This window comes from Mus caroli, chromosome 7 (genome assembly GCF_900094665.2).
Source record: "Mus caroli chromosome 7, CAROLI_EIJ_v1.1, whole genome shotgun sequence".
In the NCBI taxonomy this organism is placed as follows: Eukaryota; Metazoa; Chordata; class Mammalia; order Rodentia; family Muridae; genus Mus; species Mus caroli.
Genome location: NC_034576.1, coordinates 92891118 through 92918214, shown reverse-complemented (window position 1 = coordinate 92918214; position 27097 = coordinate 92891118). Strand labels below are relative to the sequence as shown.

The following is a 27097-nucleotide window of genomic DNA, read 5'->3' as shown; positions in this document are numbered from 1 at the left end:
ATATCACGTACTACTCTTACTACAATGTGCCAATCATTGTGTTGAGAACTGGGGATCAAAAATAAGTAAGCCACGGTCCCTGACTGCAAAAGCTGATGTTTAGTGAGAGGCAAAGAACACAACAGAAGCATCTAAAGTTTGGATATGATGCACTTTTACAAAGCTCACGGGTTGAAACATTGTTGGCCCTTGGTAGATCCAGTCATTGAGAGGTGATTGGATCATGAGAGTTTTGATTCATCAGTGACTTCATTGATGGACTCAGAATCTGAGGATGATGCTAGAAATGATGAAAATTAGGAAGCGGGGCCCAGTTGGAGAAAATGGTTGCCAGGGGCGTGCGTTTCAAGGATGTATCTGGTCCTGAGACCCTTTTGCTCTTTTCTCATTACTTTCTGTTGCCATTGGGCAGCTCTGTCCCAACTCCTGCTATGATGCAATGCTCAGACTCACCAGAGGATCATGGACGGAAACCTCTCAAACAGCAAGCACAAGAAATCTTGCCTTCCTTAAGCCGTGTTCTTAGTTATTTGTTACAGACACGTAGAACCAATTGCTGCGAGGTGAACGTGATAACCACCACAGCACTCAGAATGGACCAGTGTAAGAACAGAAGGAGAAGAGCACCTGCATAGCTACCCAAACCAGACCATTCCCGGGCAGGCCACCCATTGAGCTGAGCCTTGAAGGACAAAGGAATTCCTCCGGACCAGGTGATGGGAAATAGCTGGACATGGTGGCACTCAGCTGTACCTCCAGCACTTGGGAAGTAAAGGCAAGAGGAATAGACATTTGAGAGCAGGCTTGGCTACAAGAGACCATTTAAAAAACAAACAAACAAACAACCAAACTGAAGGGATGAGTAGAAGACAGGAAAGCGGTCCTTGCTCTCCAGTCCATGTGTTTCAGCAAATGAGTGCAAAGTTTCTCACAAAGGGATGGCTTGCACAGTGAGTTGTGTTTCCATCTTGGAGGAACACTGTGGCATGAGTCTGTGGGAGAGAGAGGTAGAGGGGCAGCAGGAGCCTGCCATCGTTCCTGTGTGTGTTTATGAGGATGTACACACATGAGTCTGTCTGTCTGCCTGTACATCTGGAGTCTGCACCTGGTGTGCTGCCTGAATGGACTTGTTGTCCACTTGGCAGCCCAGGGGATGCAGAGGATAGCTGTCCCGTTGCTGACTCATGTGTGAGTAGCATGACGACCAGTCAGCAGGTGCTTCCTCCAAGGCCACAGGCACATGCTGCCTGTGAGGTGACTGGCAGGCTGGGAGAATGCCCTTCAGCCTCCAGCTGGTCTTCTTGGACTGTACTGCTGCAGCTGCAGGGGACCTGACTTGTTGGGATGAGGTTGGCATCGCTCACCAATGCCTGTTGCAGGTGCAGGCTTCAGGGGGGCTGGAGAGACAGTGCGAGAAGCTGAGTTTTCTCTTCAGGGTCTCCACTTCTCTGGGCATCTATTTTCCAGGTCCTGAAATCCTATGCTTGAACTCAATTCTCTAATAGTATGCTCTAACTGTGTTATATCACCCCTTGAAAATTCACAATAAAGTCTCCCAAAATCATTCATCATATTTCTGCTACCCTATAATGTGGACCACAGAGAAAAGAGGCATTTGGCTCTGTGATTTTAGACATAGAGCAGTATGGTAAGCGGTTATGAATGTGGGATTTAGAGTCCAGATGCCCAGGACAAACGTTCGATTGGACACTTACTGGTTCAGTAAGTTACTTATTCTCTTTGTGCCTCAGTTTCTTCATTTATAAGACACAGATACTAATATCTCACAGGATTAAATTGTGTACAGTTCTCTGGACAGTGCCTAGTATGTCACAAACATTCGGCAATAAACTTTAAAGTGAGTTTATATTCTCTCTAGTCTATCTCTAGCTGACTCCATGAAGACTCGCCACCATTTTGGGTGTAAGCAATCGTCTGTAGAATGTAGTCAGTCTTTACTCAAGCACAAGCCCATTCCACACCAGCTCATTCTTTTCATCTACCGCGGACCTCTTCTTTCATAGACTCGGCTCACCAAACTTCATTTGCTAAGTAGCAAGATATGTAGACCCATCAAGGTTTCTCTTGGGCCTAACAGAACTCCAGGGACAATGTCCAGCTGAGAACTCTGGGGTCAAATCGGAGGAGCACTGCTGAGAAGCCTCTGTTCCACTCCAGCTTCAGATCTGGGTACCTCCAAAGCAGCATGCAACTCCTTGGTGTTTTAAAGCTCTAGGACAGGTGACCAAGGGACATGGAGTAAAATAATGCTTTACATTGACTTTTGAAATGTTCTGTGTCTCTGGTTACCAGTGTCTCTCAGCAGCACACATTAGCCAAGCTTAGGGAAGGACTCATCATGGCTGACAGGGAAGTTTTGATCTGATAAGACAAATGTAATATTTTCTATGTATAAGCTCTCTCTCTCTCTCTCTCTCTCTCTCTCTCTCTCTCTCTCTCTCTCTCTCTGTGTGGTATAAGCACATGGTGCCAGTGTGCTCACCAACAGAGGAAGACACTGGGTCTCTGTATGTTATTTCATTGAGATGTGGCCTCTCTTTGAAACTAGAGCTAGTCTGGAGGCCAGAATCCCCAGCGATCCTTCTGTGTCTGTCACACTGGGGTTACAGGCATATGCAGTTGCAAAGGTTTGTGTGGAATGCAACGCAAGTCTTCATGGTTAGGAAGGTACGTGCTTCTTAACCACTGAGGCTTCCACCCCTGGCCCTTGAAATCTTTATAACGTGTTTCTGAAGTAGTTATTTCCATCTTAGAACAGATCATAAAATTATAGTCGGAGAAGTGATTTTCCAAGTTCAGGTAGCTAATAATTGACAATAGTGTAGAGAACTTCTTACAGATATTAAACCATACAGTTCTTACCTCCCTCTGAAGTAGTAATGATTTCCATTTGGTGCTTAAGCACATCAAAGCTTAGCAAACTTTGAGATATGTTCAAGGTCACAGAGCTAAGAATCAGCCAAGGAGAAGTTGACTCCAAGTCTAATATTGTTTCTTTAACAGCATCTGGCAGCACACCAGCTATGAGATGACGTTTCCCTCCTGCTTTTGGCATTTGGGTGAGCCTTGGGAAAAAGCATTATTACCCAGTGACTTCGTTAGGTGAAAACGTACCTTGGATGTCATCATTGAACATACAGTACTTGTTGCGGTATTTGTTGAGTAGACGGAAGGCATTGGCATTGGCAAAGTCTTCGAACTGGATGAGGCAATTTATTCCGAACCTGTAGAGCAGGGAAAGACAGAGGAAAGAATGTACGATTATTACCTCCTGGAGAGGATCCTGCCTGAACTGGATACAGGGCAAGCTCAGGACAAGAGGTAAGGACAGTCTGTGTACTTCCTCTTATTTTTGTCATCTGGCTGGATCAGCAAGTCCTAGAAGTAGACCTTTGTCTATTCCCTTAGGTATGTAAATGAGAGAGTGTAGGGACCAAGGGCTTCATAACCAACCAAGTCAACCTCAGTGTATCTAATGTGGACTATGGGCTACCTACAAGGCACCATTCTGATGGTAGGAGTAACAGCAAGGCTGAGATGGGACCTGCCTTCTCTGAAACCCGTGGCCGTCCAAGATCCAAGCAGAAAGCTCGGATCTTGCTCCCAACACAACAGTGAGCAGAATCACTCTGGATCTGGGAGCTTCTGAAGCCCACTGTTACCATCTCCAGACATTGAGGCTTAGAGTCATTTCACTCCATGCATTCACGTGTTATCCTCTAAGAAGACATAAACAAGGCTGAAGAAGGTTATCCCATGAAGCCACTGGTATCTTGGTAAAGATGTTCCCCAAACTCCATGAATCGAAGAACTGTTAGTCAACTCATTGGAAATGTGGATCTCCACATCCCTCTCACAGATGACTTTACTCAGTACTGTGGGATGAGGCTCAGGAACCTGCATTTTCAGCAAGCTCCCCAGATGGTTGTGATTCTAAAAGCTAGACAACTAAGAAACACAGTCTTGGGAGATGAAGGCCAAGTCCAGTAAGCTGCTTGACATGACTTATTGGAAGTCTATGCCTATTAGATTTCATGGCCTTGAAAAAATAATATTGGGTTTATTAGTGTTTCATTTTTCTGTTTAATAGTTGTTCCTTCTTGGCAGCTGAGAGAGAAGTTGCTAGCTTATTTGTAGGAAGACCCCTCAGCCTAAGAGCTTCACATAGAGGTCTAAGTTCTCGCTGTCCTTTGATTCTAGTGTTTGGTAGCTGTATCTCCCAGGCCTTCTTTGAGCAATCATCAGATAAATAATTTAATTCATTAGTATATGAATAAACATGTATTAAGATCCCATTACTCTGCTCCCTATCCTGTCTTATTTAAAATTTAGCTGGCCCCTGGGGCCACTACTTTCCCAACAGTCTTGCAAGGCTGTATTCTCTCTCACTTGGGATTCTGCTACAACATGATATTAGTATCCCAGGAATTAATTTGTGATTTCAGAAACAGGTCATATTCATTTAGAAAAAAGTAGTTCTGATTGATACACACTAGACCAGGAGTCCTGGGTGTATGATAGGGAGAAACCGCCTGCTCTTGCCACAGTGGTGTTGACCACAAACATGAGGCCTACTTGGGACAAGCTGTGGAGAGATTTATTCCTTTCTTTCTAGAAGGGGTGTGTGGGACGTATCTGATGGTGACATTCTGATGAGGTCACGGGCTATGAGGGAGTGAAAAGCACTGCCATTACCCAGAAAACACTGTTTTGACCTCCTTTTTTGATCATGGCTTCTTCCTCTGTTGGATATAAATGCCAGCGGCTGGGTAAGCTTGTGCGCCTGCCTCATATTTTCCCGAGTCTTAGTCAGAGCTGCTGGTGGGAGCACTAGACGGGTTCAGGACAGGACAGGGAGCAGAGTGACAGGATGGAGGAGAAGTTTTAAATCACAGATCTAGCTCCAGAGGACTCCAGAAAGGGGGAGAAGAGTGAGGTGTAGAACTGGGTTGGATGATGAGAAGCACATAGCAGTGGCCTTGGGCGACTTAATGATTTCTCCATGTGTAGCTCAATGGGATGGCAGTAGGGAGGGCTATGACATGTTTCTCTTTGGGTTCCCTTGTACCATTAGGTATGATTATCAACATTCCATGTTGCTATCTCTGTGTATAATTAAATACAGATTGCCATATTTTTCTAGTTTTTAGAAAGCAGTTCCATAATTTCTTTTAATAATGTAGTCCATGTGCAGTGGTTTGAATAAAAATGGCTCCCACAGGTCCATAGGGAGCAACACTATGAGGAGGTGTGGCCTTATAGGAGTAGGTGTGGCCTTGTTGGAGGAAGTGTGTCATCATGGAGGTAGGCTTTAAGGTCTTATATGCTCAAGCACTGTTCAGTGTGGAAGCACTCTTTTTCTGCTGCCTGCGGATCAAGATGTAAACTCTCAGCCCATCTCCAGCACCATGTTTGTTTGTATGCCGCTGTTTCCTGCTATGATCATGGTCTAAACCTCTGAAATTATAAGCCAGCCCCAATTAAATATTTTCCCCTATAAGAGTTGTTATGGTCATGGTGTCTCTTCACAGCAATAGAAACCTTAACTAAGACACCATGGTATACTATTCTGTTGACAAGCAGTACTATGCAGCATCCAACACTCTGTAAGTATATGTTAGTCCTTCATATCTGTAGATTCTGCATTCATGGATTCAACAACCCTACACTGAAAATGTTAAAAAACGATTCAATGTATACGGATTCTTTTCTTGTCATTAGTTATTAAACAGTGTAAAGTAACAATTACTGCTGTAGTATTTACAATGTATAAGGTATCATTAGTAATAGACACATGATGATTATATAGAACAGTGTATATGTAGATTATATTACATAGGGGATTTGACCATTCACAGTCATTTTGATATCTATAGGAGTTTTAGAACAAATCTCCCATGGATACAGAAAAACAATTACAGTATGAATAGAAATAATAAATAAAACCACCCACTCATAAACATAATGACACGCTTGTCAAGCTAAAATGTACTGTGAATTTTTTTTTGTTCAGGCCATGAATTGCAAGTATTTGGACTGGGAGTAGGGAACAGAATGTCTTGACATTTTACTATACATAAGACTTTCAGTGTTGTTTCACAACTAGCCTGGGGCTAAAAAATCTGAAAACTTTAGACAACACAACCAGTTATGTGTGTGGATCTTTCCACCACATACTAACATATACGCATGCACACCCTGTCCTTGAAGCAGTGCTGCTGCCCATTTGGTAAGGTAAAAAGAAGGCAAAAATTATAACTATCTTTATTCAGTGTATTACTGTTCCACATTTCATTATGTTTCATTTAATTGTACATAAGAAGTCCCCCTTGGTCTCACAGAATATAGAACAGAACTCCAACAGTTCAGGCCAATTTAATTCTGACTCAGAATTGAAAAAACAAACAAACAAAATTGAGCCACATGAACCCAAGAGTCTCACAGTGCCTAGCATGTCAGAACCTTCACAAGCCTGATCTTCGTGGGATGTGTATCCCCAAGGATGTTCCCTGGTCCAGGAATAGCCCCTGTTTTGGGGTTTATACACTGACACCTTCCAGTCTTTGACTAAAGTTCTTCCTTCCACTCCTGTCCTCCCTCTCTTCTACTCTTGTTTGTATCTGCCGTTTCTTTTCACTGTGACCTGGGAGCCTGGAGCTGTGTTATCCTATCCCTCTCCCCACCAGCCTCTCCTCTATGGCTTCTGTGATGAGCCAATACTCTCATTCAGTATTTTATAGAAGAGTAGATACTTGAAACAATTGTTGTGAATTTACCTCTTAACTTGTTAAACAAGTCACAACCTGATTAAGAACAAAGCCAAAAATTCAAAATGAAAATCTAAACGGGTCAAGTGAAAACACACGGCTCTCAATTCAACCATGTATGGTGAAAAACAGGCTTTTATGGAAACATGTTTTATAGAAACAAATGTTAACTATCTATTAAATGCTTATAACATACCAAGAACATGGGAGAAAAATAGTTGGCCTTTGTGGGTTACGGGCAGCCCGGCAGCGCACCAAGCTTTGAATCACAGCCTCTGTCTTCATACTACTTTACCATGCACACACTGCTTCCAGAGAGGGAATCCTGAGCGGTTCTACCCTGGCTGGCCTTTGGTTTTATGTTAAAAGTAACCTAGATTTAGAGAAGAAGAAACACAGTAGGTAGTGGGGCTTGACTTCTTTCTCAGCTGGGATGATCCCCGGATGCAGAAAACACAAAACAGGGAGCCAGAAAAACTGTTCTCTTCCATTGTCTCTGAAAACCCTGGAGTCTTGCCCGAGTCTCCTTTCTCTTTCTCTGGCTCCACAGTTCCCTATCCGAGGCCATCAGAAGTGGGGCATAGGTTCCTTAATGCTCGAGGTTGGACTTGACACACGTACTTCCCTCAGAGATTCTGTTAAGACCAAAATGTTGTGGGGGAGGCAGGAAAGGGCGTCCTTCCTAGGTCCTAGTAAGAGTTGCATATGGCAAGGCAATCTGGAGCATCAGCCCTTGGGTCCTTTCTGTACGTACACAGGCAGACCAGCAGGTGGCTATAATTCAGGAGCGGTCCAAGGATGCCCCACTCTCCTCCCCTCTGGGCTCTTACATTTAAGTCAGTCTTAGCTCAGCCCGTGTCTTTAGTCTTGCCTTGCCGGAAGACACCCTGAACCCGAGAGGTTCCTGCTTACCTGCTCCCATTTGTACCTTTGACCCTTCACCCTGTAGCCCTGGCAATAGCAGAGGAAGCTCTGACGCTCCTCTCACGCAGAAGTCCTGCCACGGAGAAAGAGGCTCTCCCAAGCCTCCTGTACTTCTCTACTTTCTCTACTTTGCGGTGCAGCTGGGAAGCAGCCTTGAACCGTCATGGAAGTCACTCCATTTCCAAGGCTAGGGCTCACTTATAGGCACACGATGATGTGTGGATGTCTGATTTTTCTAACAGGCTGTAAATGGTGACTTGTGTCTGTGTGACAGGTTAAGGAGACCCAGGCCAAGGCCAACAGAGCTGGGCACCTACCACTTGGGGCCAAGCCTCTTTGGGATGAGGGGATCTGAGGGGTTTTCCTGCACAGAGGTGCAGAGAGGAGTGCTGGTGAGAGCAGAACATTCCAGAGGCCACAGACGATTTTTGCTCCAGAGACCAGGGCCTGCCGTTTTCTCAACATCTGGTCTGACCCTTTCAGGCCTGAATACATATGTGGGAGCTGGAAGGAACAGGTGAGCCTGCTAGGCCTGCATGTGAATCCAGTGACTGAATCCAAGACTCTTATTCTCAAGTGAGCCTGCTCTGTTTTCCCTATGAAAACCACATGCAGATCTCCCTTGGCCTAGTGCCCACTGAAATTACCAGTCATCACCCCATGGAAAATTATTTCTTTTTTTTCACCCAGAAACTAGAACTGGCAGAATCATGAAACTCCAGGTCTTTAAAAATTTATTTTACACATTCCATTAAACTCTATGCCCTTGAAATGCTCTCAGATAAATTTCCCTAGTAAAATAAGTTTGGATAACTCTTTATATTACACATACCAGACGTAGTGTGTATTAAAGGCTTTGAAAAGCTATGCCTCAAGAAAAAGGTTTAACCCAGCAGTCTCTAAATGTATTGACCAGAGACTTCACCTTGATGCATCCCCCCCACCCGCCCCCCGCCCCAAGCTGGAGCAGAGTGCTCTTTGAGAGACTTTGAGATTCCTGCACAAAGGACTTTGTGCAGTTGGGGCTGGGATTCAGGGCAAAGCCCCTCTCTCTGTGGACCTACTGCATGGCTGTTGCTGGCCAGGATCATACAATGACTGTTCTCACCGTAAGTTGGCTCCCCTCTACCCCAATTCTCCACATCTTTCTGAACACAGCCCCATGTAGAGCCCTCAGTTCCATGTACCAACAATAACTAAAGTACAAGAGTTCATGGATTTTGAGGTATGGAAGGAGCCAGAGGGGGAAGGGAGGAGAGGAAGTGATATAGGTGTGCTCATCAAGTTCTCAAAAATAAAATAAAAAAATTTCCTCATGCTGGGTAGTGGTGGTGCATGCCTTTAGTCTTAGCACTTAGGAGGCAGGGGGATCTCTGAATTTAAGACAAGACCTGGTCTATAAAGTGAGTTCCAGGATGGCTAGGGCTACACGGAGAAACCCCATCTTGAAAACCAAACCAAACCAAACCAAACCAAACCAAACCAAACCAAACCAAACCAAACCAAACCAAACCAAACCAAACCAAACCAAATCAAACGAGGTTTCCCTCTAAAGAGGTTTCCTCTGCCTTTGGGAGCCAGGTTCATGTCACAGGAGTGCTCAGTTGTCCCTAGCCTAAGTGCTCAGAAGCCATCATATCTCTAGACACTGCGCATGTGCTGTTGCTTCCAATCCACTGTGGACCTTTCTATGTGGCTTTGCTTCAGCTGATGGTTCTCTCTGTATAGGTTTCTTTGTGACTAGGACAACTCCTATTCGAACTGCAGGGCCTGTCTCCAACACCATCTGCATTCAGGAGTCTTTCCTAGCCTATCTTTCAGGGTATTGTGAAATCTGTAGGGACCTGTATAGGCTCAAGACAACTCAAGACCAAGTTCTCAGCACAAAGGAGATTTATTTGCCTCAGAGGGACAAAGGACACAGAATAAGAGACAATGACCCGGATAGAGTATGAGGGAGAAGGGGAAAGGAGCAAGGGAGGGTGAAGAGAGGTATTTATTGGGATAGGTGACAAAGAACTGCCTCCAAATAGACAGAGACAGACATAGCCCATAGGCAAATGACAGCTTATAAAGGTAAAGGGGGGGAACCTCATGTTAGGATGAAGTGTTTCATTTTAATTGGCCATGCTAATTAGATGAGCCAAAAGGATTTTTGGTTGCTGGACTTCAATTCTTTGACAGCTGGACCTTGGTAGTCATCCTCAGGAGGAAGTGGCCAAATAAGGGACTAGACCTTGATGGCTAGCTTTAGGAATGTAACCTAACAGTTTTTTAGCAAGGCAGAGGGAATGGGGAGAAGGGCATGGCCTGACAGAGCTACGTTTGCCATGTTTGGGCTGGCTAGAGTCCCTCCACATTCTTTTCTCCTAAGAGAATCAAATGACATACTGATCTATATTAACATAGGCCACAATGTATGGCATTTATTGAAATTTTGCTTTAAATCAATAAAAAGACTGTATTAGGTAGGGTATCCTCTATGCCTGGATCTAGATACTAATATGATATAAAAATTTACTTCAGGGATTGTGAAATGGCTCACCTCCAAGATTGACTACGTGAGTTTAGTCCCCTCAATCTACTCAGTGGAAGGAGGGAGCTGACTTCTACAGATTGTCCTCCGACCTCCATATGAGTGCCATGGCATGTGCCTTCTTCTAAATAAATAAAATGTAATAAAAGATTAAAAAGTTGAATCCCACAAGCTAGTCTTAGTATCTGCTGAGCAATGGAACTTGCCAGAATACAAAGGTCTTGCAGCTGAAACACGAAAATAGAAAAGTGCTTGTCTCACATTGTGGCAAGATCAATAGCTAAGGTTAGCGCAGACCTGTGGGAAAACCCAAGGAGGGCAGGCAATTCTGCTTTCGAAGAAGCAGTAAGATCCTCAGAGAGCAGGGACTCATAGTTGGGGCAGAGAGGAAGAGCAAAGGTTTTCAGACAGACAAATGGGTGTGGATGAGGGAGGAGAGAGGTCTGAGGTAGAGGGAACAACATACATCTGTGGAAGGAAGTCGAGAATCCTCCTGGATTTACAGAAAATGTGTAGAGCTTGACCTTGGGAGAGAGAGGGGAGTAAAAAGGGAGGAGTCTAGGGAAGATGATGCTGGGTAGAATCCAGACACACACCGTAGTGTCTTTGTGAAGAGCCAAACATTCTGCAGGGAAGAAGGAACCCACTAAAGGTGTGCTAGTTCTGGTTTTATGTCAACTTGACACAAGCCAGAGTCATTGGGAGAGGAGGAGGGAGCATCAGTTGAGCCACTGCCTTTATAAGTTCTGGCTGTAGGCAAGCCTGTTTGCATTTTCCTAATTACTGATTGGTATGTGAGAAGATCCAGCTCATCATGGGTGGTGCCATTCCTAGGCTGGTGGTCCTGGGTTTTGTAAGAAAGCAGGCTGGGCAAGCCATGAGGAGCAAGCCAGGAGCAGCACCCCATGACCTCTTCTTCATCAGCTCCTGCCTTCTGGTTCCTCCCCTGTTTGAGTTCATGAGTTCATGTCCTGACTTCTTTTGATGATGAACAGTGAGTGATGTGGAAGTATAAGCCAAAATTTAGCCTCCACTTCTGTATTTGCCAGGCACTGGCATAGCCTCACAAGAGAGAGCTATGTCAGGGTCTGGTCAGCAAAATCTTTCTGGCATATGCAATAGTGTCTGGGTTTGATGGTTGTATATGAGATGGATCCCTGGGTGGGGCAGTCTCTGGATGGTCTTTGGATGGAACACAGGGCCCCTAATGAAGGATCTAGAGAAAGTACCCAAGGAGGTAAAGTTGTCTGCAACCCTATAGGAGGAACAACGATATGAACTAACCATTACCCGCCCAGAGCTGTGTCTCTAGCTGCATATGTAGCAGAGGATGGCCTTGTTGGCCATCAATGGGAGGAGAGGCCCTTGGTATTGAGAAGATCATATGCCCCAGTACAGGGAATGCCAGGACCAGGAAGCAGGAGTGGGTGGGTTGGGGAGCAGGGCCGGTGGGGGGAGGGTATAAGGGGCTTTGGGGATAGCATTTGAAATGTAAATGAAGAAAATATCTAATAAAAACATGCCTTAAAAAAAAGAAAAGAAATTTAGCCTCAAAGTGGGTATAGATGGGGCCCATCAGAAGATGCAAGACTAAAGGATGGGAAGTGTACACAGGAGATAAGTGAGGTAGATTGAATGAAAACTAAGGGATAAGGGATGAAATGAAGGAGAGGATGGGGGAGACCTTAAGGAACTGGGAGAAGGTAGGAGCTAACCCAGCTGAAGTGGGAAGATGTGGTCAGATATCATGGAGCAGGCACTAGCTGTCTCACTAAAATTCAGCCACAGACATATATGAGTGTGACTGTTCTAGAGGTTATGGGTCAGAGGGTGAAGAGCCATTCAGAAGAATGCCAGCGAAACGAATTCATAGGTAAGGAAGCAGGATGCCATAGATTAGATACAGTGGGCCCACTGAGCCTAAAATTCCTCCAAGGCAAAGTGAAATGAAGCCCAGTGAAAATCTTTGAACATACGAAGGACTATTTTGTGGGCTGGGAGTTGAGCTGAACTTATTTTGTGCATATCCAATGGACAGACGAAAGAGAGACCCAGATTCTAGTGTTAGGTAAGAGAGAGATTTCAAACCAGGGGCAGACTGAGATTGTTGGTCACTGGAAATGATTTTGTGGTCACCATGGCTTCACTTGTTGAGAAACTAGTGGACGGAATTCCACCCTGGAGTATGATGGAGGACCTCAGAGGCCTTCTATTTCCCAAATCCCAGACTGGGAAAGTCCCTTGTGTGCCTGCCTGGAAGCCAGACTAGTGGGCTCCTTGTACCAACATTGTGACATCACTGGGGGGAAAGTCCCATTGACTAGCAAGACAGTCTCAGGAAGCAGCAACTTCCAGCAAACATCTCAGGATAATGTGGCCACTCCTCAGTCATTATGAGGGGAGAGTCCAGGCCAGACAGAAAACACTTCATGAGCAGTTGGATTTCCTCCTGAATTTCCCTGTTTGACTCAGTTCCTAGGCAAACATACAAGACACCAACAATCTCAGAGCTAGCAAGAGGGTGGCGGCTGACTGCTGACCTTTCAACCCTAAATGGTCGGTGGTCAATACATAGTCTCTCTCTCTCTCTCTCTCTGTCTTTTTTCAGTAAGTTGCAGCAATTCACTTCACAAACTCCTCTTCATAAATCTCACATCCTTTTCTCTCAACCACCTGAAGCTTCACAGATCACAAATCTAATTTTCCCATGTGTTCCAATTGAGAACCATTGCGGCTACTTGTGTAGTCCATAAAGCCTTTCTCGTTATTTGTATATTTCTGTTTGGAGCAATCATATCTTGACCTTTCTCAGAGTCAGAACTCCTCACATAGAACAAACTATGCTCTATCATAAGTTATGAAGCTGATCTTGGGATGGAAGATGATACAGCAGGATACAAGACTGTATTTTCAGCACATAGAATGTGACAATCATCTTGAAATATTATGAGAGAAACTTAAGCTTTTATTGTTGCCTGGATGCCCAGAGCTCAAGGGCTTTCTCTTGTTTGTGCTGCTTTAGAAGCTACCACAAGAAGCTTGGAGCCCACGTGCCTCAGTTTTCCCTTGGGGTTAGGTTGAGCTGGCTGAGGATTGAGGTTTGTTGAGAGCTGTGGGGGTTGCTCAGTTCTGGTGAGTGATGGAGCAACTGGACACCTGTGATCAAGAAGGAGGAACCAGGGAGAACCAGATGACAAACCTGGATGCTGATGAAGAAAAGAGGATGCTTCATTCATCATTGGAAGCTAGAGAGTGTTAAAATAGTAATTGATGTCTGCTCCCTCTACAGTGCCCTTCTGAAGAGGATAGGTAGGCAGTAACCTTGGCCTTGAACAGACAGAGAAATAATGAGTAAGCTAAGTAGAAGAGCTTTAATAAGATCTTCTCTTTTACTTTGTCTATTAAGAAGGTGTCTGGAAAATGTTTGAGGTGGCATAGCAATAAAAACCCCTCCAATTAAAAAATGAGTTCTTCAGTTAGACCATCTGTTTACAACTCAGCTCCATTGTTAGGTGGATGTGTGACCTTGAGCAGTTTCCCTAACTTCTTGGGTTCTCACCTGATAACACATGCTGCAGTCAGCATTTTTTTTTTTTTCCGAGACAGGGTTTCTCTGTATAGCCTTGGCTGTCCTGGAACTCACTTTGTAGACCAGGCTGGCCTCGAACTCAGAAATCTGCCTGTCTCTGCCTTCCGAGTGCTAGGATTAAAGGCGTGCGCCACTATGCCCGGCTCCAGCATTGTTTTTAAATGTCTAAGCTGGAGCAGTAGAAAGAAGAGATGAAGATCTCTCACTGTGACTTATAATTTGGGTAGTATGAGAAATTAATACACCTACTTACTAGAGTCTGATATAGTTTGGGTGAATATTGTCCATAGATTAAGGGCTTAGTCCTCAGGGTGGCACTGATGGGAAGTGATCATTAGGAGATGGGACCTTATGTCTTTAGAAAATGGGGCACTTTATCTCCCCATATCTCATCATCTTCTTCCTGGTCATGAGGCAAATGCTTTGCTTTGCAACATACTTGGTGCCTTAACAGTACCTCCATCAGAGGCCCATAGCTATAGATCTGCCTGATCTTGAACTGGGACCTCGAAAATTATGAACTAAAAATTATCATCTTTATAATTATCCATAGTATTTCATTAAAGTGATAAAGAGTTAACTAACTTAGGGATGTTGGCAGTATTAAATGAGTTAAAGTAAGTGAATTGCTTATTGTCCATTGGCATCTAGTTTAGACCAGTATCCAGTTCACTAAGAAGGTGAACAGATATTTGCTTACTAATTAGATTGTTATTTTAAATGAGAAATGATCTCTGGGTGAGAGTTGCTATTTAACTCATAATTAAATGTTTTCTTTTTATTACAAAGTAAGTATCTGTACATAAATAAATAAGCATGACAAAATGAGTAATTTGGTAAACAAAAATACTAGGCAATCTCATTCTGTAGTGGTAATCACTATTAACAATTTGGTCTATATGCATCCAGATAATTCTTTGCTTATGTATTGGTTAGTTTTAACTGCCAATTTACCACAACCTAAAATTACCTGAGAAGGTAGCCTCAGTTGTGAGATTATTTAGAACATGTTGGCCTATGGGCATATTTGTGGGGAATGGTCTTGATTGTGATCCAGACCACTGTTGATGGGACCATTCACTAAGTAGGAAGCTCTGGACTGTATAAGAATGGAGGAGGCTGGCTAGACAGTAACTGAGCAAGAACTCATAATTTAATTTTCTCTGTTCTTAACTGTGGGTGTGATAAATCTAGTTGCTTTGCTAGGTTCAGGCTGTAGAAGGTATGGTGTGACATGTTTTCTGTCTCTGGAACAGAGCCAGCAGGACATGGGTCTCCTTGAGTATAGATGGTTGCTATAGGTGTAAAGCTTGTTTGCCTAATAATGTGCATATTTTACTTCATGCTTATTCCAAGTTCATTCTTCTTCATGGAATGTTCTCCCTGCAAAGGTCAATGATTCCATGATAATCAGAAACAGCATGATTCTGGGAAGTGAGAATGTGTCTGGTGATCCTTAGCAAAATGGTGATACTGTGACCTTCAAGGACAGCCCCTAAGGCTGTGGGAAAGAACTCTGAAAACATGAGTTCAAGACTAAACAGAAAAGTTTAAGAACTATTCTTTACAGGAGTTCTCAACTATGCAAAATAAAAGCATGCAATATGAATTGTATGAGGGGGGCTAGAGAGTTGGCTCAGTGGTTAAGAGCACTGACTGTTCTTCCAGAGGTCTTGATTCCATTTCCCAGCAACCACATGGTAGCTCACAACCATCTTTAGTGAACATACATGAATTATATGAGGGGCTTCCCAGACCTGAAAGAACAGAAGCAGCTTCACTAATAAGTCAGCTTAGTTAGAAAGATATTAAACGAGACATGATTTGGTCAACAGAGGAAAAACCTGGATCGTGAAAGAGAAAGGAATAATTAAAAAACAAGGCTCAGATAGATGGTTAAATAATATTAGTGGCAAAATAGTGGTGTCTTCCATAGAAGTCATCAACAACTAAATTTGATCCAGATATTTTACTCACTAAAGGAGTAAAATAGTTATATGTGCTATCCAAATAAAGGTTGGTGATGGACAAAAGTCTGGTTGCAAGAAAAAAGATGATGGCTTAATGATAGTCCTACTTTCTGGGATTGCCTAATTCTTTTCAGTAATAAGCCTTGGAGTTGCTGAGATAAAAAAGAAAAAAAATCCAAAGATTAAAAGAATATGGTGAGGTAGCTAAGAATTATAAATATGAGCTTCAATGCTGCTTGCAACAGCATAAACAAGAGGTCACTAAATTGCAAAAGGAAATTGTAAAAAGTATTATATATAAAGCTAATTTTCTCACATGAGAATAGCCTCTATGTCTAGACTTGGCAACCACAAGTTCTGTGCCTAGCGAACCTTATAGGACTTGCCATGTTAAATATATATATATATATATATATATATATATATATATATATATATATATATATATATATATATATATATATACTTACTGTCTGGTTCACTTGCCTTGAATGTGCTCTCTATTTTAACTCCTAAGAGTTGAGGAGCTAAGGTCGTAAAATGATGATTTGTAGAATGATCAAAAGGGAACCTGGGTTAAATGATTAAACAGATATGCAATTTCCAAGGAAGTAGCTTACACGAATAAAAGACTGGTCTTTGGTCTGCAAGAGAGAGAGCTATCTCAAGCTGGTTACAGAGCTGTCAGCTTGAATCCATCACTTACTCTGAGTCTTTCTTCCATTGCTTCTCTTCACCTCAGGACCTTCTCTCAAGCTGAGGTTGGTACTCAGCTAGTTCCCACCATAACTTCCTCTCAATGATGGACTGTAACCTAAAAGTTCTAAGCCTAAAAATAAACTCATTTTTCCCCTTCCCTATCTTGCTTTTGGTCAAGATATTTTATCTTGTCAGCAGAAATGAAACTAGATCACCTTATACCAGAGCTATTAGGGGAATTAAAAAACACAGATGTTCATGTTTTAACCCAAAGACTCTTGCATGTTTTTTTTACACACCCTTAGTGATTCAGGAGCAAAGTGAGATTGGGGTGGGTATGTGGTTCAGCATTTACACACCTACTTTATTTGATCCTCTGCTCTATACTTTGGTAGATAAGGACTGGGGAAGAAGGGGGTTGGATGTACCCAAGAAAACATAATCCAGGAGAGTTTTGTACACTAGAAGTATCAGTTTCCATTTCATGGAAAGTGGAGGGGGATAATCTTGGTTTATTCAAGAGAATAAGCTGAAGGTTACATTAGCCTCTGACTTGCTGTTGAGCTGTAGGAGTTGCAGGACCAGCCAGAGTAAATGCTCATGGAGTCAGAAGCCTGAGCTACAGAGTTCTCATAGATCCAAGATGGATAGCATTTCATATGTGCTACACACCTTATTACTTGCTCAGGGTGGACAATGCCAACATGCCACCCTTCCACGTTGAACAGAGAACCCTGCATAGTCAAAGCTAGGGCAAGGAACAAGAACACTTACTTGATTTTTTCATTCTTTCTACCAACAATATCCCTGTCTAATCTTGAATTTCATAGAGCACTTGGGCACAGTTCAGGTAGTGGCAGAGAGATTCATATTCTCTTCTCTTTCTTTCTTCTACCTAGGTGGCTGTAATCATTCCTTTGACTTTAACATTTATGGGCTGGAAGCTCACAGCTTTTTATGTTTCCTCTGTAACACTCACTCCTCTTTAACTCTTGATTTACATAGACACTGAGCCAAAACAAACAAACAAACAAACAAACAAACAAACAAACAAACAAACACCAAAATACATGGAAAATCAGGTTATCTAAATGCCAGCATATACAGATGAAATATTTTTGAATGCAATATTTTTTGAGAACAGGATCAGGATGTTTTGATACAGGGTCTTACTATGTAGTCCAGGCTGGTCTTAAATTCACAGTCCTCTTGCTTCCCCTTTGTGAGTGCTGGGATTACAGGCATGCATATTCGTGCCTGGCTGAGGACAGGGTTCTTCATATGTTTCCAGATTACTGGAAATTACAGTCTGACTGGGTACTGAACATAGCAAATGCTAGGTGAAAATACCTCTCTTTCTTCTCTCTCTCTCTCCTCTCCCTTCCTTCCTTCCTTCCTTCCTTCCTTCCTTCCTTCCTTCCTTCCTTCCTTCCTCTCTCTCTCTCTCTCTCTTTCTTTCTTTCCTTCAGATTTTATTATTATTATTTGTATAAGATTTATTTACTTATGTACAGAAGTGCTCTATTCACATGTATGCCGGCATGACAGAAGAGCACATCAGGTTCCATTATAGATGGTTGTGAGCCACCATGTGGTTGCTGAGAATTGAACTTAGGACCAGTGCTTTTAGGTACCGAGCCATCTTTCCAGGCCCTAAAGAGTTTGCTGTTTTCCTCCTACTTTTTTTTTTTTTATGTGTAGCCCTGGCTGTCTTGGAATTCTCTGTAGACCAGGCTGGCCTTGAAGTCAGAGATCCTTCTGCCTCTGCCTTTCAAGTGCTGGGATTAAAGGCATAAGCTACCATTGCCCAGCTAATTTCATATATTTCCTTGGATTTATATGTAATTCTGCCATTACCTTGCATTGACAGAGCATCTTCTATACTCGAGGCCAGTCTAGTCTATAGACTAAGTTCTAAAACAGCCAGGGCTACTCAGAGAAACCCTGTCTCTACAATTCCCCACCCCCCCATCCTGCCTCCAAAGGCCTTAGAATTTGTGGAACTAAAAGGAAAAGAGGTGACTTTGTTTCCTGGCCTGCCAAGAGGTGGAAGCTGCTGGTAACATCAGACAGTGTTTAAGTCAGATGGAGCTGGGCTTCCATATGCATTGGTAAACTAGAGAATTCTCTGTAAGTAACAGAAATAAGAAATATAAACAAAAACCGTTGAGGAGAACTTGGCACACCAAGATGTGGTACTCAGATATGATGCCTCAGGTCCTACCACATGAGAGTGAGAGAAGGAATGCTAGAGTGGTGAGTGCTTGGAATGCCAATTTGTCTCTACTTTGGGAACTACACTCAGCTTTCTATTGTGGTTCACGGATTTTTTTTTTTTTTTTGAGACAGAGTTTCATGTAACCCATGCTGGCCTAGAACTCATTATATAGAATTCATATACCTTGACCTCCTGATCATCCTGCTTAAATGTTGGTAATATGGTTGTGTGGGATTGAACCCAGGACCACAGAGCACTCTACTCACCTAGCTCCTTCCCAGCCACTGTAGTTCACAGACTTAACTGGATATTCCTTTGCCTTGGTGGGTCTTCCTCAGTGGCCAACCTTCAGGATAGGGTCGGCGCCTTACCAATACTTCCTGCTCAGAATCTATAGACAGGTCAGTTTGTAAGGGAAAGGTGAAAGAGGAAGCCTTTTATTGTCAGGATGTTTGGGCAGGGATGTGGACATTGTAGGCCGGAGTCATGGTTTCTCATGGTTCTTTCTTAAAATACAGTGTGTTTGGCTTCAGGGCTCCTGACTCACCCTTAGACCAGGCAATCTGTCTCCAGACTAATACATTCCCAGGAGTACCTGGGGGAGACCAGCTCATTTTCCTCCTACAATATCTACAGAAACATCTGTTCTAGCTTGCTAGAAAGTCAAAACAATGACCTGTCAAGCCATCATCTCTTCTGCTGAAGGACACATTCCTGTTGGCTGATGCACACCCTTCCCTAAGGGTTCACCCTGGACTGCCTGTGTGTTTGTGGAGCTGTGGATTGATTTTGATGACGATTTGAAGAGCCTCTTACATCCTAGTTTATTTAACCTTCTCACATGAATAGCAAGACTTTGAGGAAATCATAGAACGACTACTGACTCATAAGCTAGCAATGAACCCTGGAAACAGGAAGCCAAAAAATAGTCTCTCTAAAGCAATTTCACTCCCTTTGGTCAGATCACAAAGTGTTATAGAAAACATCCTGCATGTGGAGTGGATGGACTGGGTTCACTTCAGAGTCCTGCAAGGTACTCTGAACTGGGACAGTGACCTTGCCATCTAGAGACCTGCCAGCCAGCTGCATGGCACTCTCTCTCTCTCTTTTTTTCTTTTTTAGCATGACCCCAGCCAGTTCTGAGGCTGAGGCAGGTTTAAATTTTTCTCAATTCAAGTTTATACCATTTTAATTACGTGCAAGTATTAAGGGCAGTCAGTGCAATGAGGAACAAACAAGACAATAAACACAAATAGTCAAGGAAGAAGTCAGGCTATAAACAAAGTTCCATGATCACTCCCCGTGATCACTGTATCCAAAGGCCCATCAGGATGATCAAAACATCTGAGCCTACTTCCCTGTCTTAGCCTAAAGTCATATTCAGGCTTGAAGCCTACTTTTTTTTTTCTGGTTTTTAGAGACAGGGTTTTTCTGTATAGCCCTGGCTGTCTTGGAACTCACTTTGTAGACCAGGCTGGCCTTGAACTCAGAAATCCACCTGCCTCTGCCTCCCAAGTGCTGGGATTAAAGGCGAGTGCCACCACGCCTGGATTGAAGCCTACTTCTTTTGTTCCACTCTAAGATTAAGATTCCTGCTTGAACTTACTTCTTTGCCATGCCCTTAATGTCAGATTCCTGCCTGAAGCCCATTTCCTTGTCCTTGACCAATGTCAGATTCCTGCCCAGTGGTCCCTAAAGGCTCTCTACATCTCCCCCTTTTTTATTTCATAAACAAGACTGCACCTTCCTTACCTGTTGTGGAGTTAGCATTATTGAAAGCAATGCCATTCTGTCTTAGGTTGGTAAGGCTCTGTGCAGAACTTACCCGTCATTGGGTGCCAGCCTGTTAAATTAGTAACTCTGTTTGGGGGTTCATTTTTAGTTTCAAGCCAGCTGCATGGCATTCGTAAGAGGTCAAACTAGAGTAATGGAGTATGGAGACACGTTCAAGAGCATGTGCAGCTTTAGCCCATCCATAGGATCACTACCAAAACACCAAACAACATATCCTAGAGTTCCTTCCGTGACAGAGAACTCATATCCAGAATTCAGTGTATTGTGGCACTTACTTTATGCTTACAAGGACCTTTGTTAGCATTGTACCCATTAGTCCTTTTTGGTCATACAGAGGTAAGTCCAGTTGTCTTCTGGAAGAATAGTTTTCAGGTGCCCAGAAGCAGTTCTGCTCCTTGATACACAGAGAGTGGCCTCTGAGCCTGCTCACAGCCAAAGCAAACATTTCCTTTCCCTGAGCTGTCATGCCTATTGTTCTTTAAAGGTACTTTAAATAATTTATGGCCCTTAGCATCTTGTCTGGTCTTGAAGGTGGCATTTAAGATAATCTGGAAAGGAAGAGTGAAGTGGCAGTCACCTCCTCTGTTCCAGATGCTGTGCTTCTAATAAATGCACCAATTTGTGAATTAGCTTCTTTGGTGGCCATAGCCCAGTGACACATTTCCTCTATAATCTTGACTGTAAACATAGAGCTTTCAGAGGATCACTTCCTTTCAACCAGTTTATTCTGCCTGGTAGCCAATGCAAAGATTCTCAAACCTTTCTAGGACTTATGGTCTATTGACCCTTTACTTTTCCTCGTCTCTTCCCTACTTTCTGCTTCTCCATGTCCATATTTTTCTTCTTCAGCCTAGACCTTTGGGATACCATTTTGATCATTTCCCGGAGTACACTCTCAATTCCCTTCTTGTCTAGAAAAATCCCAAGCCTGATGCATCTGTTTCATCATTTCTCTTCACCTACCCATTCTGCCTTCCCTCTCTTCCCATGATATACTCTGTCTTTTAAAGCCTAAACTTCTCCAGGTATGCATTTGATCCCTGATACTCTAGCTTACTCAAACTTCTGCTTCCACCCTGTGTGCCATTATGAATTTTCTCTTTTCTGTAACATCTGTCCCATCCCATTGAACTACAATATAATTTTATCTCTTTTCAAGGGAGAAGGAAATGTTTTATGTCATTGTCCACTGAATTTTAGAAGCTTTGGATTGTTCAGTGTGTGGAAAGCATTATTGGAACTCCCTGCTGTAACATGCCAGTAGGTCTGGGTAGCCATGATGGCTGTCAGAATGAGCAGGAGTGGAGGGCAGAGCTGCCAGCACTATGCTTTCTTGTGAAGACATGGGCTTTCATAAATTTAGAAGTCTTGGATCTTGGGCATCAGGTCTTTACTGACTTATTAACATTCCCCTAACTGACCTAAGAGGGGTGAGGATGTGTGTGAAGACAAACATGATGACCTTCTTTCCATAGCTATTTCATCAGGAAGGTAACATCTTTTCATCAGAAGAGCAGTATCTGGATTCATGTAAACTACTCTGAGCAGCTCAAACCAAGAGGATTTCCTTCCTGGAACAACAGAAACTTAGCTACTTCCACATCAGTGTCTTCCTGAGGGTTACCCGGTAGAAGAGCCCACGTGGCTTCTAGATTTTCAGATGCTTGAGTCAAGTTGAAATTTTTAGACTCCACCCAAAGCATTCATTTACAGCCTCTTTTGTAATTCTTCCAAAGCCAGTGTTGACTTGGCCATGGCACTTCTTAGGCGCTTTCTCCAAAAGGGACAACATGGTCCACTTACTTATCGGTCACTGCCTGCATGAATTCATCCAGCAGGTCATCATACTCCTTCCCACGGACGCGCTGGTGTTTCAGGCCGATGTACAGAGGATCTTTAAGGAGCTCCTGGAATAGAGAGCATCCACTTACCAAACCCACTCCATGCTTCCCGCTTTATTATCTTTTCCTGTAAAGCAAGGGCCCAGGTATAGTGGGAAGAACTGGAGGCAGGAGGAGAGAAGAGCATAGGACTCTGCCTCTGTTTCTCTACCTCTACCTAGGGGTAATCCCTGGAAGAGTCTGGAGGCCAAGTCCCTGTCTGAGGGTGGATTCTTGTGAAATCCCATTTTTAGGAATGAACAACGCTTTGATGTAGCTGAGCCTCCATCGGACACTCTTTCAATTCCTGGCTGTAGACTTTGGGTTTCTTTCAGGGTTTCTTAATAGTGTCACTATGAACACTTTAGCTTGGATTATTCTTTAATCTGAGAGATGACTTGTACATTATAGGATATTTAGCAGCATCTCCAACCTATACCCACAAGGATCCAGCAACACCTCCACTTGTGGCCATAAAAATGTCCCCAGACTGCTACAGGTATTCTTGAAGGTGGAAATGCTCAAGGTTGAGAACCTCTGAAACTGACTGTAGGTAGCATCTGCCTTGGTGAATGGGGCCTCATCCACAGATCTTGCCCCCCAAATGAATTATAAAACATTCATTCATCTTATTTTAAGTAAAATCTTACCTGCCACATACCTCACACATTGCTAGGTGTTGGGGATATGAAGGCAGAATGATATAACTAGAAATTTCATTGAAAAATGATGCTCACCTTAGCCCTTAGTCACAGCAGCCACATACACATTGGGTCTTTTCTCGTGTTTGCATTGGTCTGACTAGCTGCTCCCACTGAACATCCTATTTCATCCCTATCCCTATGGGTCAGCAAATTAATTCATGCATAATAAATACATTTATTTATTAATTCATTTATTTTAATATCCACAGAAGCTTCATCATATAAGAGCAAAAAACCCAAAAAACCAACCAAACAAAACAAAAACTCCCAAAACCAAAAAAAAAACAAATCCAAAAGAAAACAAAACCTCTTGAAAAACTAATGTCTGTTAATTGGCAAATCTAGACATATCTCAAGACATATGATATGAAAGAAAGTCAGCTCCGAATGACTACATTCCACCTGATTTCATCCATATAGTGTCTTTGAAATGACAAAACTATAGAGATGAAGACCAATCATCAGAAGTTAGGGAAAGGAAGAGGGAATGTGGGTATGGTTATAAAAGGGTAACATGAGATATCCCTATGTAAAGCTTTCCCATAGATTAACTGCCTTAATGGTACAGGAATCTATACAAGGTATAGAACTGAAGTGCTGCAACTGAAGAAAACTGGGTAGTTGGTATAGGGGCATGTGGTGATTTGAATGAGGAATCCCACATAGGCTCACAGGTTTGAACACTTGGTCCCCAGTTGGTGGTGACTTTGGAGGTTGGGTTGCAGAACCCTTAGGAAGTGAAACCTTGCTGGAGGAAGCACATCGTTGCAGTTAGGATTTGAGAGTCTATAGCTGTGTTTGCTAGCATTTTGTCTAGGCGCTGCCTCCCAGCTACCTGGCAACAGTCGGGTATGCTGAACTCACAGTCACTTATAAAGGGGCTGCTCGTCACCTGCCCCCCCCCCCGCTCTCTTGCTCTGTCCCCTTCTCCCCATTCACCTTCCCCTCTCTGTCCATGTGCTCATGATTGGCCTCTATTCCTCTCCCTCTCCCTCGCCCGCTCCCTCTCCCTCGCCCGCTCCCGCTCCCTCTCCCTCTCCCTCTCCCTTTCCCTCTCCCTCTGTCTTCTCTGTCTGTCTCTCTCCCTTTCTCTGTCTCTACTACCCTCTCAGCTCCCCTCCCCATGCCCTGAATAAACTCTGTTCTATACTATACTGTCATGTGGCTGCCCCCTCAGGGGGAAGGGATGCCTCAGCATGGACCCCAGAGGCATCCTCTTGCCCCACTCCTGATTACAAATCTACCAAACAAATTCCTTCTCTCCTTATTTCTATAAAACACAACAGTGTTCCTTTTCCTATTTCTCTTTCTATGATTCCTGTGTGCAGATAAAATGTGTGCAGACAGCTTCCTGCCCTGCCCCATGCCATGTCATGCTGTCCTTACCATTATGATCTCTAGCCTTCTGGAACAAAGGTACTTTTGGTCATGGTATTTCTATCACAGCAACAAAAAGTAATTAAAACTTTGTGATTTTATACAAGACAGTGTATGTGCAACTCATAGAATAAAAAAAAAACACCATGTATTTATTGATCATTGGCACTCCTGATTGGAGCGTGGAGCATGATAATTAGTGAGAATGATTGATACTTCAAAGGTGCTCACAGTCTACTGAGGGTGTGGATGAGTGAACTGTCACAGAGACAGATGGCACTGCCTTGGGAAATAGTGTAGCACAGGAACACATTGTGGAAAAGCAACTGGAAAGGTGAGTTGAGATTGTATTGTGGAGAAAATGGTCAGGCCTGAAAAGATGGTCATGTTCTAGCAGGTTAGCTGGGTTTCGAAGCAGGACGAGCACAAAGAAAGGCTGGAGGTTCGAGGCTAATCGAGGGAAAGGTGGCTGGAATGTTTGGGAAACAGAAAACAACCATCTGCTATAGCCTCTTGGAATTTCACATTATTGTGTCTAATACAACCAAGCAAGGGCTCACTGACAAATTCATCGTGTCATCCCCATCTGAGCTGCTGTTGCATGATATGAAGATGAGGGTGACATGAGTTAGGTTTTACCTCAGTCATGACAGGTTGCTGTGACTTGGAGAAAGCTTTTTATGACCTTCCAGAGTCTTCCTCTCTTCTGTCCAATGGGGAGAGAGTGCAGCCACACTCTGGTTATGGTGTTTACATGAGAGAATATGAGAATGACAACATCTGGTATAAATGGCGACAAGCATTCTAGCTCTTAAAGCCTTTGATGTGTCCCATGCTGAGGCAGGTTTCCCCACAGCCACATTCCTGGGCTCTCTAAGCAGATTCTGTTGCAGGAGTGCAGTCAAAGGACCATCACCCATCCATATTCTCTCCAGATTGCTTAACGATGAGAAGGATCAGGGCAGAGAATCCCTCTTACATGAGGCCATATGATAATCGCCTTTGCTTGGAAACTTGTAATTAGCCTTTTAACTAGACTCTTGTGGGCTGTACTGCAGGCAGAATCCGTAACTCTCCATCTTTCCTTTCCTCTTTCTAGGGAAGTCTTGTCAGCATTGTATAGTCTGAAGGTCTTGACCTTCCGACTACTCCTGCTCTCTCCTTTCATTCTTCTGGAGTTTCCCTTTATGAAGCTCTCACCCACGTATTTCCAGGAGGTCCTGAGAAATGGGTTTCATTATTTATTATTCCCTGTGTAATGAATGGAGCAACAAGACACAAAGAGGTTAAGCCACCTTCCCCAAGACCTTCAGTTAGTAAGAGGAATAATCAGTATTTCACCTCAGAGTCTGGAACTCGGAGCCATATAGCTTTGGTGGTTCTTTTGCTCATCTGTAAGAATTGACATACTACTTAACCTACTGACCCAGAGCCATATTACAGCCCAGATGGTGGATGCAGTGTAATAAGGCCCTGCTTCCATGCTTTCCCTCGTGATGGACAAGTTCCCTTTCAAAACAAAAGCAATCCTCCCTCCCTTACATCACCTCTTTTCATTATCTATAGAGGAACAAGAAAAGTAATAAATAGTGACTCTAAAAATCTTTTGAGGGCATCTTTATATTTTATTTTTTTATAATAAAATGTTCCATGCTTCAAATACTTTAAAACTAACTACAAAAATGGGGGAAAACTTACACACAGAGATAGTACTAAAGACAGACATGTCTTATGCTTGCATAGAGCTTGTAAGAAGAAATGTCCTCATTGGATTATTCCAGGGCCTGACTGTCTCATTCCTGTTTACAGATCAGGATGTTGGAGTTCAGTGGTTTAAATAAACTGCCCAAACTCACAGAGCCAAGAGGAAGTGGCTGAGACTGAGCCTCGCTCAGACTGATTCTCTGGTAGGGTCCTTTCCTCCCCATCACCTGATCTTGTGGGGACCAGGGAACTAAGCATCAGCTTCTTGTCCTCACCCTCTGTCTGTTTCTTGCCAGGAGAATTTAGTAATAGCTGCCAAGGTGCATCAGGTCTCCGTTATTGGGCTTTGGAATTGGATGAATCTGAATTTGAGTTCACATCCTGTCACTTAAGCCAGAGGTTTTGAGCAAGAAATATATTTTTCTCTGTTTTATTGTTTTCTCTCTGTTGAAAAGGGGTAATAATGATTCCTGTCACATAATGTGATTTCTGGAGGAAAGTCCTGTTCCTTCTTCATTTACATCTCCCCAGAGATCAATCACACAGTGTCAGCACACAGCAAGTCTGTGAAATGTGTTAGCAGGTATCAGTTGCCAGCGCATCACTACTGGCCTAAGTTGCCAGAGTTAGAATTTAGGTATTGGAAATCACTAACTTCAGCTTCCTCCCAATGGACTTCTGGGGGTTATAAAGGTGACATGAGCTGTCTCAGGTCACAAAACCCAGTGGTCACAATGGAAGGGAGGAAGTCATTCTTTTAGAACAGGATAGGGCCTGAGTTTACTCATCCTCAAGCTCTAGTGTGTGCAAGGTATCCTGGTACCTAAGTAGTATTTGATGCCTAAACCTTTTCTCTCTGTTAGATGGGTTCTAAGTCCCCATTGGAATTGAATAAGTCAGTGATTAGAATTGTA

At 43.3% G+C, this 27097-nt stretch overlaps 1 protein-coding gene across 2 annotated transcripts in view; it reads right to left on the bottom strand.

Moving 5' to 3' along the window:
- The window catches only part of Me3 (malic enzyme 3), a 180442-nt gene that overhangs the window by 14366 nt on the left and 138979 nt on the right, over positions 1–27097 (bottom strand). For both annotated transcript variants that reach the window (XM_021166866.2, XM_029479566.1), the window contains exons 7-8: positions 22322–22425; positions 3136–3245 (exon numbers count right to left, since the gene is read on the bottom strand). In XM_021166866.2, the coding sequence (XP_021022525.1) occupies positions 3136–3245; positions 22322–22425 (214 nt within the window). The remainder of the gene's footprint in view (positions 1–3135; positions 3246–22321; positions 22426–27097) is intronic.